The 14,759-nt window shown below is 41.6% G+C and overlaps 1 protein-coding gene across 2 annotated transcripts in view; it reads right to left on the bottom strand.

The window, feature by feature from the left end:
* tprb (translocated promoter region b, nuclear basket protein) overlaps nucleotides 1-14,759 on the bottom strand; it is a gene marked incomplete at its 5' end in the record, with an annotated part of 107,004 nt that overhangs the window by 67,962 nt on the left and 24,283 nt on the right. For both annotated transcript variants that reach the window (XM_084310985.1, XM_084310986.1), the window contains 6 exons: nucleotides 147-289; nucleotides 2,441-2,604; nucleotides 2,826-3,052; nucleotides 3,226-3,333; nucleotides 5,666-5,863; nucleotides 12,171-12,277. In XM_084310985.1, the coding sequence (XP_084167111.1) occupies nucleotides 147-289; nucleotides 2,441-2,604; nucleotides 2,826-3,052; nucleotides 3,226-3,333; nucleotides 5,666-5,863; nucleotides 12,171-12,277 (947 nt within the window). The remainder of the gene's footprint in view (nucleotides 1-146; nucleotides 290-2,440; nucleotides 2,605-2,825; nucleotides 3,053-3,225; nucleotides 3,334-5,665; nucleotides 5,864-12,170; nucleotides 12,278-14,759) is intronic.

The raw sequence follows: 14,759 nt of genomic DNA, 5'->3' as shown, positions 1-14,759 counted from the left end.
ATATTGGTTGAAACGGATCATGAGAAATATTGCGTGGCAACAGAGATGGATGAGATTGCCTTCAGCTAGAACAGAAACTGACTACAGGAATGAAACCCCTAATAGCCATAGTGGACTATTAGGACAACTTCCCCCCAGGAGCTCACCTGTCTCAGAGGTGCCTTGGCATCCACTGCTTCAGACGATTCTGTTGTCATGGAGACCAGTGCAGTGGGTGTTACCCTGGTGGGCGTGGTGGGCGGTGAGCGGCGGGGGGTGGAGGTCAGTGTGAACTCCTCTGGTGCTGCACCTGAGAGAGACCCAATGTTAGTCAGAGATGGTAGTGAGAGACCCAACCTTAGTCAGAGATAGTAGTGACCCAACGTTAGTCAGAGATAGTAGTGACCCAACGTTAAATCAGAGATTTAACCACCATTAGTCAGAGATTTAGTTAGTTCACCATTTAGTGAATCACCATTAGTCAGAGATTGTAGTGACTTCTCGAAGTCAACTTCCTGTCTGTTGTTGCTACGCAACTACAACTACGGCATGGGGGGGGGGGGGGGGATTCACTCCGGGTACATTGTTTACGCTTCATTTAATGCCGAAAACGGACCGGAAAGCGGCAAATTAAACATAATCAAGGGTAATTTTCTTCAGTGCATCAAAATGCCAAAGAGCTGCTGTGTGACGTTTTGTACCAATAACAAAATCAAAACTCAAGTTTTATATAATACTAGTTGAGGCATCACGGAGGAAAAAGTGTCTGGCGGCTATCAAGAGGGCACACGTAAACGGAGACGGGAGAGTCGATCAAAGCAGACACTGGTCCCCCACATACATATGTCTGCTCTACCAATTTCATAACGGGTGAGAATAAGGAACAAATATAAATATCGTAAATTAATTATTGGCTGTGAGGCTGTAAACAGCAGATAAATGTTAGCGGCTAGTAGGGATGCCCCCCGAAACCCGGTTCTAAATTAGAAAAAAACTGAGTATTGACAAGATCCGACGTTATCGGTTCTGCTATCGGTAGGTACTCGAGAAAATATGGATAAATTTTTTTCGAGGAATTTAAGCGTTGCGAACTAATCTTGTTGGCCGCTTTCTCTATCTCTCTGTCTCTTTTTCTTTCTGTGCGAGCGGCGGCGGTGTGCTGTGCTCTTACACACACACACACTCGCTCACAGACGTACATATGGGTCGGGTACAGTTAGTAGCCTACAACTTGACACTAGTTTGTTTACCCCTAAACTAAGATGGCGGCGGTCTCGTGACGTCAGTGTCTTCGAGAATAGTGCTGCAACTAACGATTATTTTGTTATCGATTAACCGGATATTTAGTCGGATATTTTATAGATTAGACTATTACCGTAATTCCTCTAATAGTAACCGGGTCTCAAATACAAGCCGGGTCTCTATTAATGGCCGGGTGCGCTCTTGAGCTAAGCAATTATAAGCCGGCCTCCTAATACAAGCCGGGTTACTAATATACTGAGCTGCATACTGAGCTAGTTACTTGATTTCACTTTGAAAACGTTGAAATGACCACCAGTGACCACCTGTAATTGCACTGTTTACTATTTCATACAGTACTTGGTTTCAATAAATGAACCCAGTACATTTGACTGGGTTCAAACTGACACAAAATGTTGATTTATTCATTATGATCCATTTGAAAATTTGAAATATAGGCCTCCCTCTTATACAGGCCTCCTCCTAATACAAGCCTGGTACCCGCTACAGTTGAAACAAATACAAGCCGGGGTTACTATTAGAGGAATTACGGTAATCTAAATGATTAATCTACCAGAAAAAACAACAATAATTGATTCAATTTGCAATTGAACATTTAAAAATGTTGTTTTTCAAGTGCAGCACTACCCTTAGGTCACATGGATAGTAGTACCGCAGTAGTTGGTCTGTCTGACACCACCTACTGAATACCCAGAGTAGGAGATGAGCCATTTGATCTATTTCTGTAAATGCTGTGTAGTGTGGATGCCTAAAGTACATGAGTAGGGTGAGTAACCTACATGCCATTACTGCTTTTTATCTACTCATTATAGCTACTTTATTATCTTGAAATAATATAACACCCACCATTTACTATGACATTGTTTATCATTAGAATACAATGCTGAAGAACAACAAACTTTTTGGCTTTTGATTGAATTATTATTATTTATTTGTTTAAATAACTTTAGTATATCTCCATAAGTTATTATGCGTTGTCTCTCCACTCCAAAGCTATGTTAATGCTTGTGCCAGCACAGGAGATAAGACTATAAAAAGATTATATATATACACATACTGTATGTAAATTAATATCTTCCTTTTGAATAAAATAGGCTCAGGAGTAAATATTGTTAAAGCTAATTAGCCTAATCCATATAAAAAAATAATAAAGATTGCCTTAACAAATGTACACACAACACTCAGACACCGAAACAGACACCTTGCTGAGGGAAGCTGACTCCGGTGGCCTGAGCCAGGAAAATGCGGTACATGTCCCTCTGCTTGACAATGGACTCTGCCAGTTGCATCTGCTGGTTGCGCTGCTCCCTCAGAGCCTCCAGCTCTGCCTGGGCCTTCTCCAGGGACTGCTCCAGCTCACTGCGCCTGGGACACGGTTTAGTTTAATTAGGAAACACTTAAATACAACCTGATATTATAGCGTTTCAGTTTGCTTTTAGACACAATAGGCTACCTATTACAGTAGAGATAGAACTACATTTTGTGTGCTGTTTGGTCCTTTTCCTTGATGAAGGCCTGCAATCCTCAAGCCACTCACAGCATTTGTGAATATGCCCAAGGCACACACGCACACACCAACCACTCACTTGGTGCCCACGGCTTCTGCCTCCTCTTGCTCCTGGGCCTCGCTAAGCTCCCTGAGGGCCACCAGGAGGCGCTGGTTCTGCTGCTGCAGCTCCTCCACCCCGCGGAAGGTCACCAGGTGCTGGCTGATCACCTCCGACGTGCTGCTGATGTCGGCAGAGCTCACATCCTCCTCGTGGATCACATGGTTCCCACGAGCCTCCTCCAGCTCAATCAGCAGCACTCGCACCTGGTAGAGAGAGGTGGTGAGAGCAGATAAAAACACAGCAGGGCTAAAGATACAAATATATGGATAAAAAAGGAACACACAAATATCATTATATTTGCACACTTACATTGAATGAGGTAGAGTCGATCAGTGCAAAAAGAAAAAGACAAACCCCATCCCTTATCCCCACCTACCTGCTGGGCCATGTCACCCAACTGGAGCTCATTCCTCTGGTTGTCTCTCTCCAGGACGGAGGAGCGCTTGTTGGCCTCATCAGCCTCCTTCTGTAGCCGATGCACCTCCTGCAACACACAGGTATAAAAGAGACACACGGTCTGTCAGCAGTGCGGTAGAATCTCTCTCTCTCTCTGAGATACAACTCATTCAGGGGTAGGCAATTAAGTTTGGCCGAGGGCCAACATTTTTCCAAGCCATTGTATGGGGGGCCGGAAACAAAAACAATGGCTAATTTAATATATGGATAGTGAAAACATTTTAACTCTGTGACAGACCACCTTATAACTAAGACATGCAGAGGCAGAGAATGGACAAAATAAACGAGCTGCATAGGTGGCATAATAAACTGTAAACGACATACACATTTGCACTGAACATTACACCTTTGTCTGTTTGCCATTTTATTATAAAACCAGAGACAAGCGCCTCTCTCTTATCGGCCTATCTGCACGTAATGTGACAGCCCTTTCTGTGGAGCGCACTGGACTATTGAGAAACAATAGGAATTTTCCATTGGTTCTCCCAGTCCACGTGACCATTTCTAGCATTTCCATTGGCTATAGTGACAGACATAGATATATGATAAATGGATAGATACAGCGGATTAGATGCAGTCCAGGGAAAACAACCAATCTAGATATTTCAAGATTCTATGCTTTACATCCGTGCATTCTCTGAGATGCACTAAATTTTTTGATGATAATCGATTGCGATACAATAAAGCAAGTCTTTATCACAAACAAATGCAAAGATATTTAATGTTTTACAAAACATGTCTAGTGTTGCGCCCGGCTTTAGAAGGTTAAAAGCCTATCGGTAATTGTATTTTTTATTTAGTTAATAAATGTCTCGTTGTAATTCCTTATATACCTAATGTAGCGCATCTTCTTGAAGCAGATTCAGCTTTTTTTGCTCTGATTTGACTTCAATTTAATTGCATTGTTACTGTTCACATGTGTGGTGCCGTCACAGTCATATATATATATATTAGTAAAGATAAAGTTTGAATGACTTACTGAACTGGTGTTTTAATTTCACACCACACTGCTTGTTTGTTATTTCAGCACCAGGCGCTGTCCACTGACTTTTTTCATGTTGAGCAAGCGCTACATTGCACCTCGCTGACTACAGACTACCTGTTATTCACTCTCAACATGGATAAAACAATGTATAATAAGCATTATTTAGGTGGTGGTAGTTTCTTTATTTGGACATTATAGCTAACATATAGCTTAGCCTAGTTGGTCTGATATATTAAAAAAAGAAAAAAAATATATTCTGAGGGGCCAGATATTATTGCTGGCGGGCCAATTTCGGCCTGCGGGCCGCCTATTGCCGACCTGTGAAGCCATCAAGAGGCTTTTCACTTTTATTTCAATCAATTCAAAATATACAAAAGAAAATAGTTTATTTGCCAGTAGATAATTTGTTCAATTATTTCCTAAAACATTGGATAAGATAATAATTCAATAATTTGTTTAAATATTAACCCTTTAATCGCCAATGACGTGTTTAGACGTCATTCCTCGCCATGCGTAATCTGCCAATGACGTCGTACAGTGTCTTTGAGATCAATATTTCAAAGATCTGTCATGGCAATCACTCCAGCTTGATACACAAGAGTTGTGTATTTCAAAGTGTTTGCAGATAGCGATCCGTTGCCAATAACTCGATAAACAACATGATTTGGACGTATATAGTATTATACAACCTGGAACTGGACCAACAAGATCGACATCCCATAATAACGATCTTTTTGCTCCAGTAGCATCCCCCATCACTACGAGGAAGCTGCGGTGAGTTTCAGCGTGTTTGATTATTATTGTCCATACAAACTGCTCTGATCTATGTATCACCCATACTACATAAATGATTTAACGTCGGCCACGGACTAATAAACCCCCCCCCCCCCCCCCCCCCCCTCCGGTCACCAGCAGATGATGAGGCATGACGTTTAGGACCTTGTACAATTGAAATTTTTTATCCGACGGCAATCGGTATCAAACTACATTTGATGATCTAATATATGTATTTATGGCTATAACTCACATTCTACAGAATGCTGCAGAAAACGATAAAAACATATTTATACTTTAGACCGTATTTTTGTATGAATATGTGAATGAAAAAGTAGAACATTGCTACATCCTAAACGATAGATACTTGACGTTGAATGGGCCATAGTGTAATGTCAATTTAGCAATACAATTTAAAAAGTTATAGCCCTGCAAAGAAGGGGAACATCTCCATAGACTTACAGTGGTGGCAGAGAGGTGATTAAGATCAGAATAATCCCTGGCAGATAAAGGGTTAAGAGAATCCACATTCTAAATTGATTGAATTTGAAACTGTGCTGACCTCAAATCCTACAAACAAACATACAGACACACGACCCACCTTGACAGCCTGTTCCAGCTTGCCTGCCAGGCTGGCCACAGACTTCTGCATGCGCTCGTGTTCGTCCCTCTGCCGTTTGAGGATGGGACCTTTGGCCTCCACCTCCTGGATGATGTCGTCCAGGTACTTATTGATCCGCTTGTTCTCCAGGCGCTCCAGCTGCAGCTGATCCTGGGACACCACATACGCTGTGTACAACTGGAGCACAGGAGAACACAATGGTAGGTCAAATCTGCGGAATGGACATTTCTTTTTACGATCAAATATTTTTATTTTCCTTTTTTTACACGAAACAATACAACACAAAACATCACAGGACAATAACAGTCCCCCCCCCTGCCCGCCCGCCGGAAGTATCCCCCCCCCCATCCCAGGACCTTAACAAGAGTTACATATCGCTGCTGTCGGGACAAAACCTCATAACTCCATTTTTTGAATTTTTTATTATTATTATATAAATCAACTCCGTAGATCATCCTCCATTATGTGTGTGTGGGTTTTACAAAGTTTAAACAATGGGAAAGCATTAAACCGATCATCCGTCTAAACCTCCTAACTCTATTCACCCTCAAATCTGTGTTAGTTTTTTTCATCTGCTGAAAAGTTGGGTTTTTGGAGTTATGAGGTTTTGTCCCGACAGCAGCGATATCTAATATAGTATTCAGTAATCAGCTATATACGCTCTTTTAGCTAGACATTTCTTTTTACTAAACTGGCCTAATGATGGTTTATGACTAGAACAAACGTGTAAACCCAAAATTGTCCTTCTGCAAATGAATGCAATCGTGAAGACAGATCTCTTTAAATCTGGAGCGTATCTAGTATGAAAACATAGTGATATTCAGCATTAACTCATTCAGCGCCAGTCACGATGATAAGTCGGGTTAACTCACCATCGCTTGAGCGCCAATCACAAGTATAGTCGGGTTTTAATAGTTATTTCTTTTATTAGCGATATCCATTAATTTTCATCCATCCAGCCTGATGTTATCATTGGGAATGGGTCTGAGCTCGCAAAATGGCAAATACCTCCGCCTATGCCTTCCAGTTGGTATTGCACTCCATTGGGAATGGTGTAGTTTCTTTTCTGGGATGATCCGAGCCGTGCGGGAAGGGTATAAATACTCAGGTGAGGTAGGTCTATACAACGATGGCATGGAACACAGTAACCCCGCCCGCCCGTCAGTGTGTAACGGTCGGTAATGTGGTACGGACCTCCCCGAGCAGTATTTGGAATGGCGATCAGATAATTTGATTATTTCTTTTGCATTACATCAGATACAAGGTAAGAACACTATATATAAATTTGATCGTTGATCCGATATGTCTCCGTGTGTGTGTGTGTGTGTGTGTGGCTGTGTGCCGTTGGGTGCAGGAGGTGGGGGGGGGGGCCCGCGGTACATGTTTGTACATGTTGACTGGAAGCAACTCACTGATAATCGACGGGTGTATTAGACCCATAGCTATAATTTAAAATATATTTTAAGCACTCGCAAATCTCAGTCCCCCCATTGATTAAAGCGGTGGCGTTCTAGCGCCCTCTCGCACATTAACACTTTGAGTGCCAGCGACGAGATTTCTCGTTAGTTCATGCCAGCCGACGAGAAATCTCGTTTTTAATGGTTATTTTTTTTATTATCGATTTCCATTCATTTGTCATCAATCTAGCCTCACGTTACCAGTGGGGATCTGTCTGAGCTCGAACAGGGAAAATACCGCCCCCTCGTCTCTCCGGATGGTACTGCACCCCATTGGATTGCATGAATGAAACGCATGGGGGAAAAAAAAAGAGTCCGGAATCCACATTTTACTTGTCAGGCAAGTAACAGGAGACGATCCCAGTCATCGCCCACCATCAGAACAGTGTGGAATATGTCTTTCGACCACCCAGCGTTGGATCAATAAATGCAACGATATTTGGAATGGCGATCAGGAATTGGAATAATCTTTTTGGAGAACATCTGATCTGAGGTAAGGAATCTATTTTACCAGTATTGGGATAATCAGAGCTGTTTTCACCTATATATCAACGTGTCCCATATGTGCGTGTGTGGCTGTGAGTGTATGTAGCTGATCAGGAAATAAGAGAATAGATTTTTCAGCCCGCTTCTCTAGCGTGCATAAGTACACATATACTATCGATAATCTAGCGTTTATTTGAAAACTATTCATAAATAGGCAGAAAAATGACAACGTGTTTTGTGTATTACAGTAAAGCGCGATTCCTGCAGAATCTTTTTTTTCTTTTTCTGAAAGTTTCAAAAAACGAGCGTTTTTAAAAATGGTATTAAACAAAACAATCCGTTTCGACAATGTTGACTGCAAACATGTCATTGATAAGCGATGGTCGTATTAGACACATAGCCATAATTTAAGATATAGTTTATGCGTTCACAAATGTGAGCGCTCGGTCATTGAATAGAGCGTTGGCACTCAACGGGGTATATAGGACTGGCACGGCCGGCAGGGAAAGTGTTAAGCGATGGCGCAGAATGAGTTAAAAATAGAAAACAACAATTAAACTAAAAAGTTAGAAATTGTTAGTCAACTAAGACCTCAACAAGAGGCCTTACACAGAATGTTTGTGTAGTTAGCCTTCTTCCAGCATGGCTGCCTGTAACCATTGGTAACAAATTTCAAAAGAAAATCTCCAACTTCTGTGCAGTGGTAGAGTAGGTAAAACATTGGAAATGCATGATATTACTGTTCCACTGTGACCCATTTACAAGATCGAGTAATAAGATAACAAATGATGATGTTTTTATTGATATACAGGGGAGGAAATTAGGCCATTTTACTCGCCAAATGAGTATTCTTTATGTTTGGCGAGTGATTCATGAAGAGCACTCGCCTCACTGGCGAGTAGTAAACAAAACAAAAAAATCATTCTGCAATCTGCTGATTCGCTCACTGGCACAAGCTGAACTCTGACTCCCCCTTATGATTCCTCCCATTTGCGCCTCATAATAATCCATAACCAATGAACATCATTGTTGCGCTCTAAGCTCCTCCAATAAACACTCGTTTTCTAGAAGATGCCGCCCATCTAGGGGAAGTGGATAGACTACTGCGTGCGGCCCTACAGACTCCTGTCACTGGCTTGACAACGTAGACAAACTTAGACAAAAACACATCAGTGGATGAAAATAATTGCATGTAGAGTCGTCGCTTTCGGATATCAGTGCGGTCTGACATGGGGGCGAACATCAGCATGCGAGTCAGATGAGAATGACAAGTGGGCGTGAGGCTAACGATTCCACTCACTCAAGTCAACCAGCATTAGCCGGCTAGCTACCTAGCATGTAACAAGCTACCATAACACGCATTCAACATTGTGGACGACTATACTCAGCGGCTTTGCTTAAATGCAGCCGAGTGACATTTTATTATTACCGAATTATTACCGGGTTTCCCCCCATATCACCACTCGCCCATATGCCCTTCACAACGGTGATGTTGTCATACTTGTCATTCAGAATACACCTGCTGAACCCCTAGCGTTGACATGAGATTCGATTCCAATGTATTGTCATCATACAGCACAAGTACAGTACAACCAGAATACGTTTGTCATCCAACCAGAGTGCAAATGTAACAAGTTCAAGTTGTTTTATTTAGCTATTACATTACAGTGAAATGCTTGGTTCTTTCACTGCCCAGCCCAGTCCAGCCCAACCCAGTCCAACCTAGACCAGCCCAACTTTCCCTGCCCAACCCAGTCCAGCATCTTTCACTGCCCAGTTCAGCCCAACCCAGTCCAGAATAGTTCCCTCTTTCATGTTAATATGTGATATCCTAATATTTTGAAGAGTAGAGACGGTGTGATTAATATATGTTTTATGCTAATAGTGAAGAGTAGACACTTATTTTTTTTTATCTACTTTTTCTCCCATTTTCTATTTTTCTCCCATCCCAATTTCGTATCGTCCAATTCTACCCTCCCCTGTCTCGAACGCTGTTAGGCAATGCCTCCCACAAGCCGGCTGCAATGTGGACTAAGCCTTACATCACGTGTCCCCTCCGGTACACGAGGAAGCAGCAGTCGCATCTTTTCACCTGTACAGCGCGATCTCTCAGCGTCGGGGGTCTGCGTTTTGGAGGGCACGCCTCCCCCGTCGCTTCCTGATTCTGCTGCGCAGGCGCACCAACCGACCTGTAGGAGTCGCTGTCCACAACGTCCGATCCCCACCCATCAGCTTCCCACGCCCTAATACTGCCAATTGTATTAGTATGAACGACCAGCCAAGCTGATAGCAATGAGGAGAGCTGGGCTCGAACCCAGCGTCTCCTGCATTGGTGGTGAGCGCCTTGCCCACTGCACCACCTAGCCGCCCAAGAGTAGACACTTAATGTTTTATGGTAATAAATATTTTAAAGAGTAGAAACACTGATTATTACTATGATTGAAAATCAATTTAGACGAAGACATACAAATAAGTAATTATCACAATTAGCTATTTATTTATGGCTGGTAAAAAAAAATCATATACTCGCCAGTTGGCTGGTAAGCCAAAAACTTAGTTTCCTCCCCTGTTGATATATTTGTCATATATCAACGGTTCTTTTGCACATAGCAATCGTTGTCTCTTCCAACCAAAACAGTGGTTGCTTTGTTACAGGCAACCATGTTGGAAAACAGAACTCAGGGATTAAAGCAAAAAAAAATCTCCTGACTGAACTTTTTTCAGGCCAAGTCATGTTCTTATTTTAACCTCCACTATATATTTTTATTTAATAGCGTTAGCGTTTTAAGGGAACTAGATCATTTTGAACATCTTTTTAGCTTTTACGTAATATCAATGCCGTTTTCAATTCATTAAATTAAACTGATTGCAAGGGTTGACTGACTGTCATACAAATAAACAAATCTACATACTGTAACTTTTGAGTATTGTGTATAGTTCAAATTCAGTATTGTGTATAGTTCAAATTCAGTATTGTGTATAGTTCAAATTATGTATTGTGTATAGTTCAAATTCAGTATTGTGTATAGTTCAAATTCAGTATTGTGTATACCGGTAGTTCAAATTATGCAGGGCTCGAAATTAACATTTTTACTTGGTAGCACTGGTGCTCCCAACTTCAAAAAGTTGGGAGCACCAGCAAAAATGTAGGAGCACCCACCAAAATGTAAGGAGCACCAACTATATGCAATATATTTTTTTTATTGATAAAAAAACGACAATATAACAGTACTGTAATGCAGTAAAACAGTGAAAGTAGCCTTAAACTATAGTATAGTGTAGACCTACCGGTAGTAGTGTAGCCTATAGTGTAACTAGGCATGTTGGTATGACATTTTGAGGGTACGATAACCTTGGGCAAAAATACCACGGTTTCATGGTATTCGGTACATAAAAAAATCCCCCATTGAACAAAACGTATTACAGTGCACAATAAGCTTTTCTGTAAGTGTTATTTATGAATGTGTGAAGACTGTCTGTATTACACACAGAGGGAACTGTCTGACCACTTTAAAACTAAGAACAGAATATAAAATACTTCCAAATAACTTTCATGATTATGAATATGTAGGCTACATGTCAAAAGGGCATTTTGCTAATGTAATCTACTTGCAAATATGTGTTATAATATAGCCTAGTACTATTCTTACTATATTAAACTTTGGATTCATCTTTTGTGGTGGCTCAACATTATTCACACACGGAACTATGTGTTGGGGATAAGGGTTCCGCACGGACCATATTGTTTGTTACATTGCTGTCGACAAACTAGCTCAGAGTGTCAACAGAGTGTCGACGTTGAGTTGATGTTAGCTGCTAGCTGGCTACCCACAACAGCCAGGCAGCCAACCGTACAAAATACAGTCTCAGCCAATCAAATCGATTTGTACAGTTAGTTAGCTCCACTCCATTGCAAATTAAAAGTTAGCCAGCCAGCGCAGACCGTATTAGCAAGCTACAGTTGCTAGGTAGCTAACGTTAGCCAGCCGAAGATCGGTAGCTAGCTAACGTTAGCCACAGCTGCAAAAACGAATTTCAATTATGTTATGAGCTATCAGCTAGCCAGCTAGATAACTTTAGACAACGCCTCGTGTATTAAACTAAAGTGAATAGTTTACTGGGCCATTGTTTAATGCTTCAGTGGTGTTAAAAGAGGACCTGCACGCTTGCTATCTTCGGTGCGAATGAGACGGGTCTGTGAGGGGGAGGGCACTGTCTGCGAGCAGCGTGTGTGTGCGTCAAGCTCACGTTTGATTGGTTAGAATGGTCAAAATGCCCTTTTTCATGATATTTGACATCTCTGATTGGCTCAATTTAGTTTCAATCTGTATGCATCTACAAATCATATTATACCAGGTTAAAATCAGTCACGACTCCAAATCAAATGACGGAACTCCGAATCAAATTGACGGATATGTCTCAAGACGGAACGCTTTAATGCCTGAGAACTACACAAACATCCGTTCAAGGTAGTCGACTAATTGACAACTGACAAAGAGAGGCAGTGCTAATATAGACCCACTCCACTTCATACAACCCACCTCAGTGAGCTTCATGCCTGGCTTGACTGTCTTGGCTACAGCAGCTGCTGTCGGAGACATGGTGGTCATCAGTGTCTCTGACAGTAGTGATGTCAAGCCTGCGGGACCTGGAAATACAAGAAGAAAATTATGGGGTCAAAGTCATGAATGATAATGTGCCTATAATGTCAAATTCCAATGTATGGACTCGCAGGGCACACAGACTTCGAGGTGCAGTTAAGGATGAGCAGTGTTGATTTTGTCAGCTATTTTTGTTTTAGTCTTAAGTCCAATGCACACGGCGGGCGATTTTTGCCAGGCGACCGACAGAATTGTATCGCTTCCATCGTTATGAATGAGAGAAGCCACACAGGAGGAGATTTTCTACGTATTATTACCATGCTACTTATGTTAATTATTAATTAACAGGAACAATTTAAATAAATAACGTTAGTTGGAGAAGGGATGTCTTGGTAACATTACATCCTCGCCGGTTTGGTTTTAGTATTTAAAAAATGTTTACCTTGTTTTTCCTCTTCATGATAATCTCAAATCGTTCGCTACACACCGATCAATATTGCCATCTGTCTCACAAACAGTTTGCACGAATATACTTGTTATTGGCAGTCAATGAGTTATTAATGCTGCTGTCATAGCAGTGGTCATAGTAGGCTATCATAGATCTCCGAGGACATCTTCAGGCCAATCGGTGGTAGTGAACGTATAGCTTACTACCTGAACGGTCGTGGGGAGCTAAGAGATTGTCGTTGAGCGACAGCTGATCGCATCGCCAGGCGACGTCGCTCGCCCGCCGTGTGCTTTGGACTTTAGTCATGTGTCAAATGCTCTTTTTCATTTATCATATTTAGTCACCTTTATCTATTTTTTGTTTAGTCAAGTTTTAGTCAACTACAGGTCTGAGCATTTTAGTCTTAGTCTTTTTTGTTTAGTCTCGATTTAGTCTTTTTTGTTTAGTCTCAGTTACAGCCTCATAAGTTGGCATGAGCTTTTTCTCAAAAACAAGCTAACATTAGTGCTAGCTGGTTTAGACTTATGGAAGCCATTTAATGCGTTCTATGTTATTATTGATGCTGACGTTATTAGGTGGAGTTGCTAAAAGGTCCGGTGTTGTGGAGTGGAAAGAGAAAGAAGGTGAATAAAACAGTTATGTTGATGATCAGATATCAATTATCCCGTGGTTTTATTTGACTATAGTTTGAAAGTATAGGCAGACTATTCCTCGGTTACATTGGTGGCAGCATGGGATTGTTTCCTGCATTAGTGTCCAGCGTGAGAAGAAAAGGGAATGCGGTTAGAGATGATTTGACAGCTAGTTAGTTGCTAATGCTAACAGTAACGTAGCAGTTAGTTTCAAAGTATAGTTAGACAGCATTTGCTGTTGGCAAGTAAGAAGTGGAAACGGTTCTTGACTTGAGTTTGGTGATTAACATAACGGTTTTATTCACCTTCTTCCTCTTTCCACTCCACAACACAACAACGGACTTGTCACAGGTGCGCGCCCCACTCATCCCTAAAACAAAACCCCAAGTGGTCTTTGTTTTCGTCCAAGCCCACTGCATTCAAGACCACAGAGACCCTGTTGCCCAGTCATTGTTCCATTAAACCCCTGTCATGTGCAGTTACTGCTATCTAGAATACTGGGTAAGAACAAATAATGCAGGTGAGGAAATGAATCAAAGCGCTTGCGCTGCACACATAGGAAACGGAAATGCTGCACTAATAACATGAATTATTCTAAAAGTTATAATTATTTTGTCTAGTCTTAAATGGAGATTTCGGCAAGATTTTATTTTGTAAACTACATTTTGTGTCATCGTTTGTAGTCAACGACATTGCATGAATTATTTAATCATGTTAGTGTCACATGGTCTCCATTAACCCATTGCTCGCCAATGACTTGTTAACACGTCATTCTCCGCCATGCGTAATCTTCCAATGGCGCCGTAAGGCGTCTTTGAGATCAATATTTCATATTTTCGTCATGGTATTCACATTTCACCCACGGAGTCTTGGCTGGTGCTGTAGGACTCCGTTCAACTCTGCAATTTTGAGATAGCCAAAGTGCAATACCTGCCACATCCTGCCAGATGGCAGTGTCGCCCACCCTTTGAAACCTTATATCTAACTCTGTGTTACACTCAAATGTCACCGGGCGCTATATTTAGACAGGAGCCGAATAAGTCGCTTCATTGGAAACGCATCTGGCACTCTCGATCCATAAGTTGTGCCAAATTATGTCCGGGACCAGACGGACACCAATACTGGAAATCGCGATCAGACAATTGGAATATTCTTTTTGGAATACCACCGACCACAGGTAAGGACTATCAGACATCAATTTCAGCTTGATCCAACAATGTTTTGATACCGATCCAGCTGATCAGCGTTTTTAGTGTTCAATACGAATGCCGTTACTGGCAATGAAAGCATCAAAAACGACCCCCCCTCCCCCTTTCATGCATTCATGATGAAACATAATACCTATTATATACATTTGATTTGGAAATAGTAGCGTGTCCAGGCAAGAAACGCCAACGCTTATAGTAGGATTCACGTTGCGCCCTATTACTCGCTTCCCAGGAATTATGC

This window comes from Notolepis coatsorum, assembly GCF_963971535.1.
Source record: "Notolepis coatsorum genome assembly, chromosome: 3".
Classification (NCBI taxonomy): Eukaryota; Metazoa; Chordata; class Actinopteri; order Aulopiformes; family Paralepididae; genus Notolepis; species Notolepis coatsorum.
Note: the sequence above shows the minus strand (reverse complement) of the source record. Positions and strands in the feature narration are given on the sequence as shown.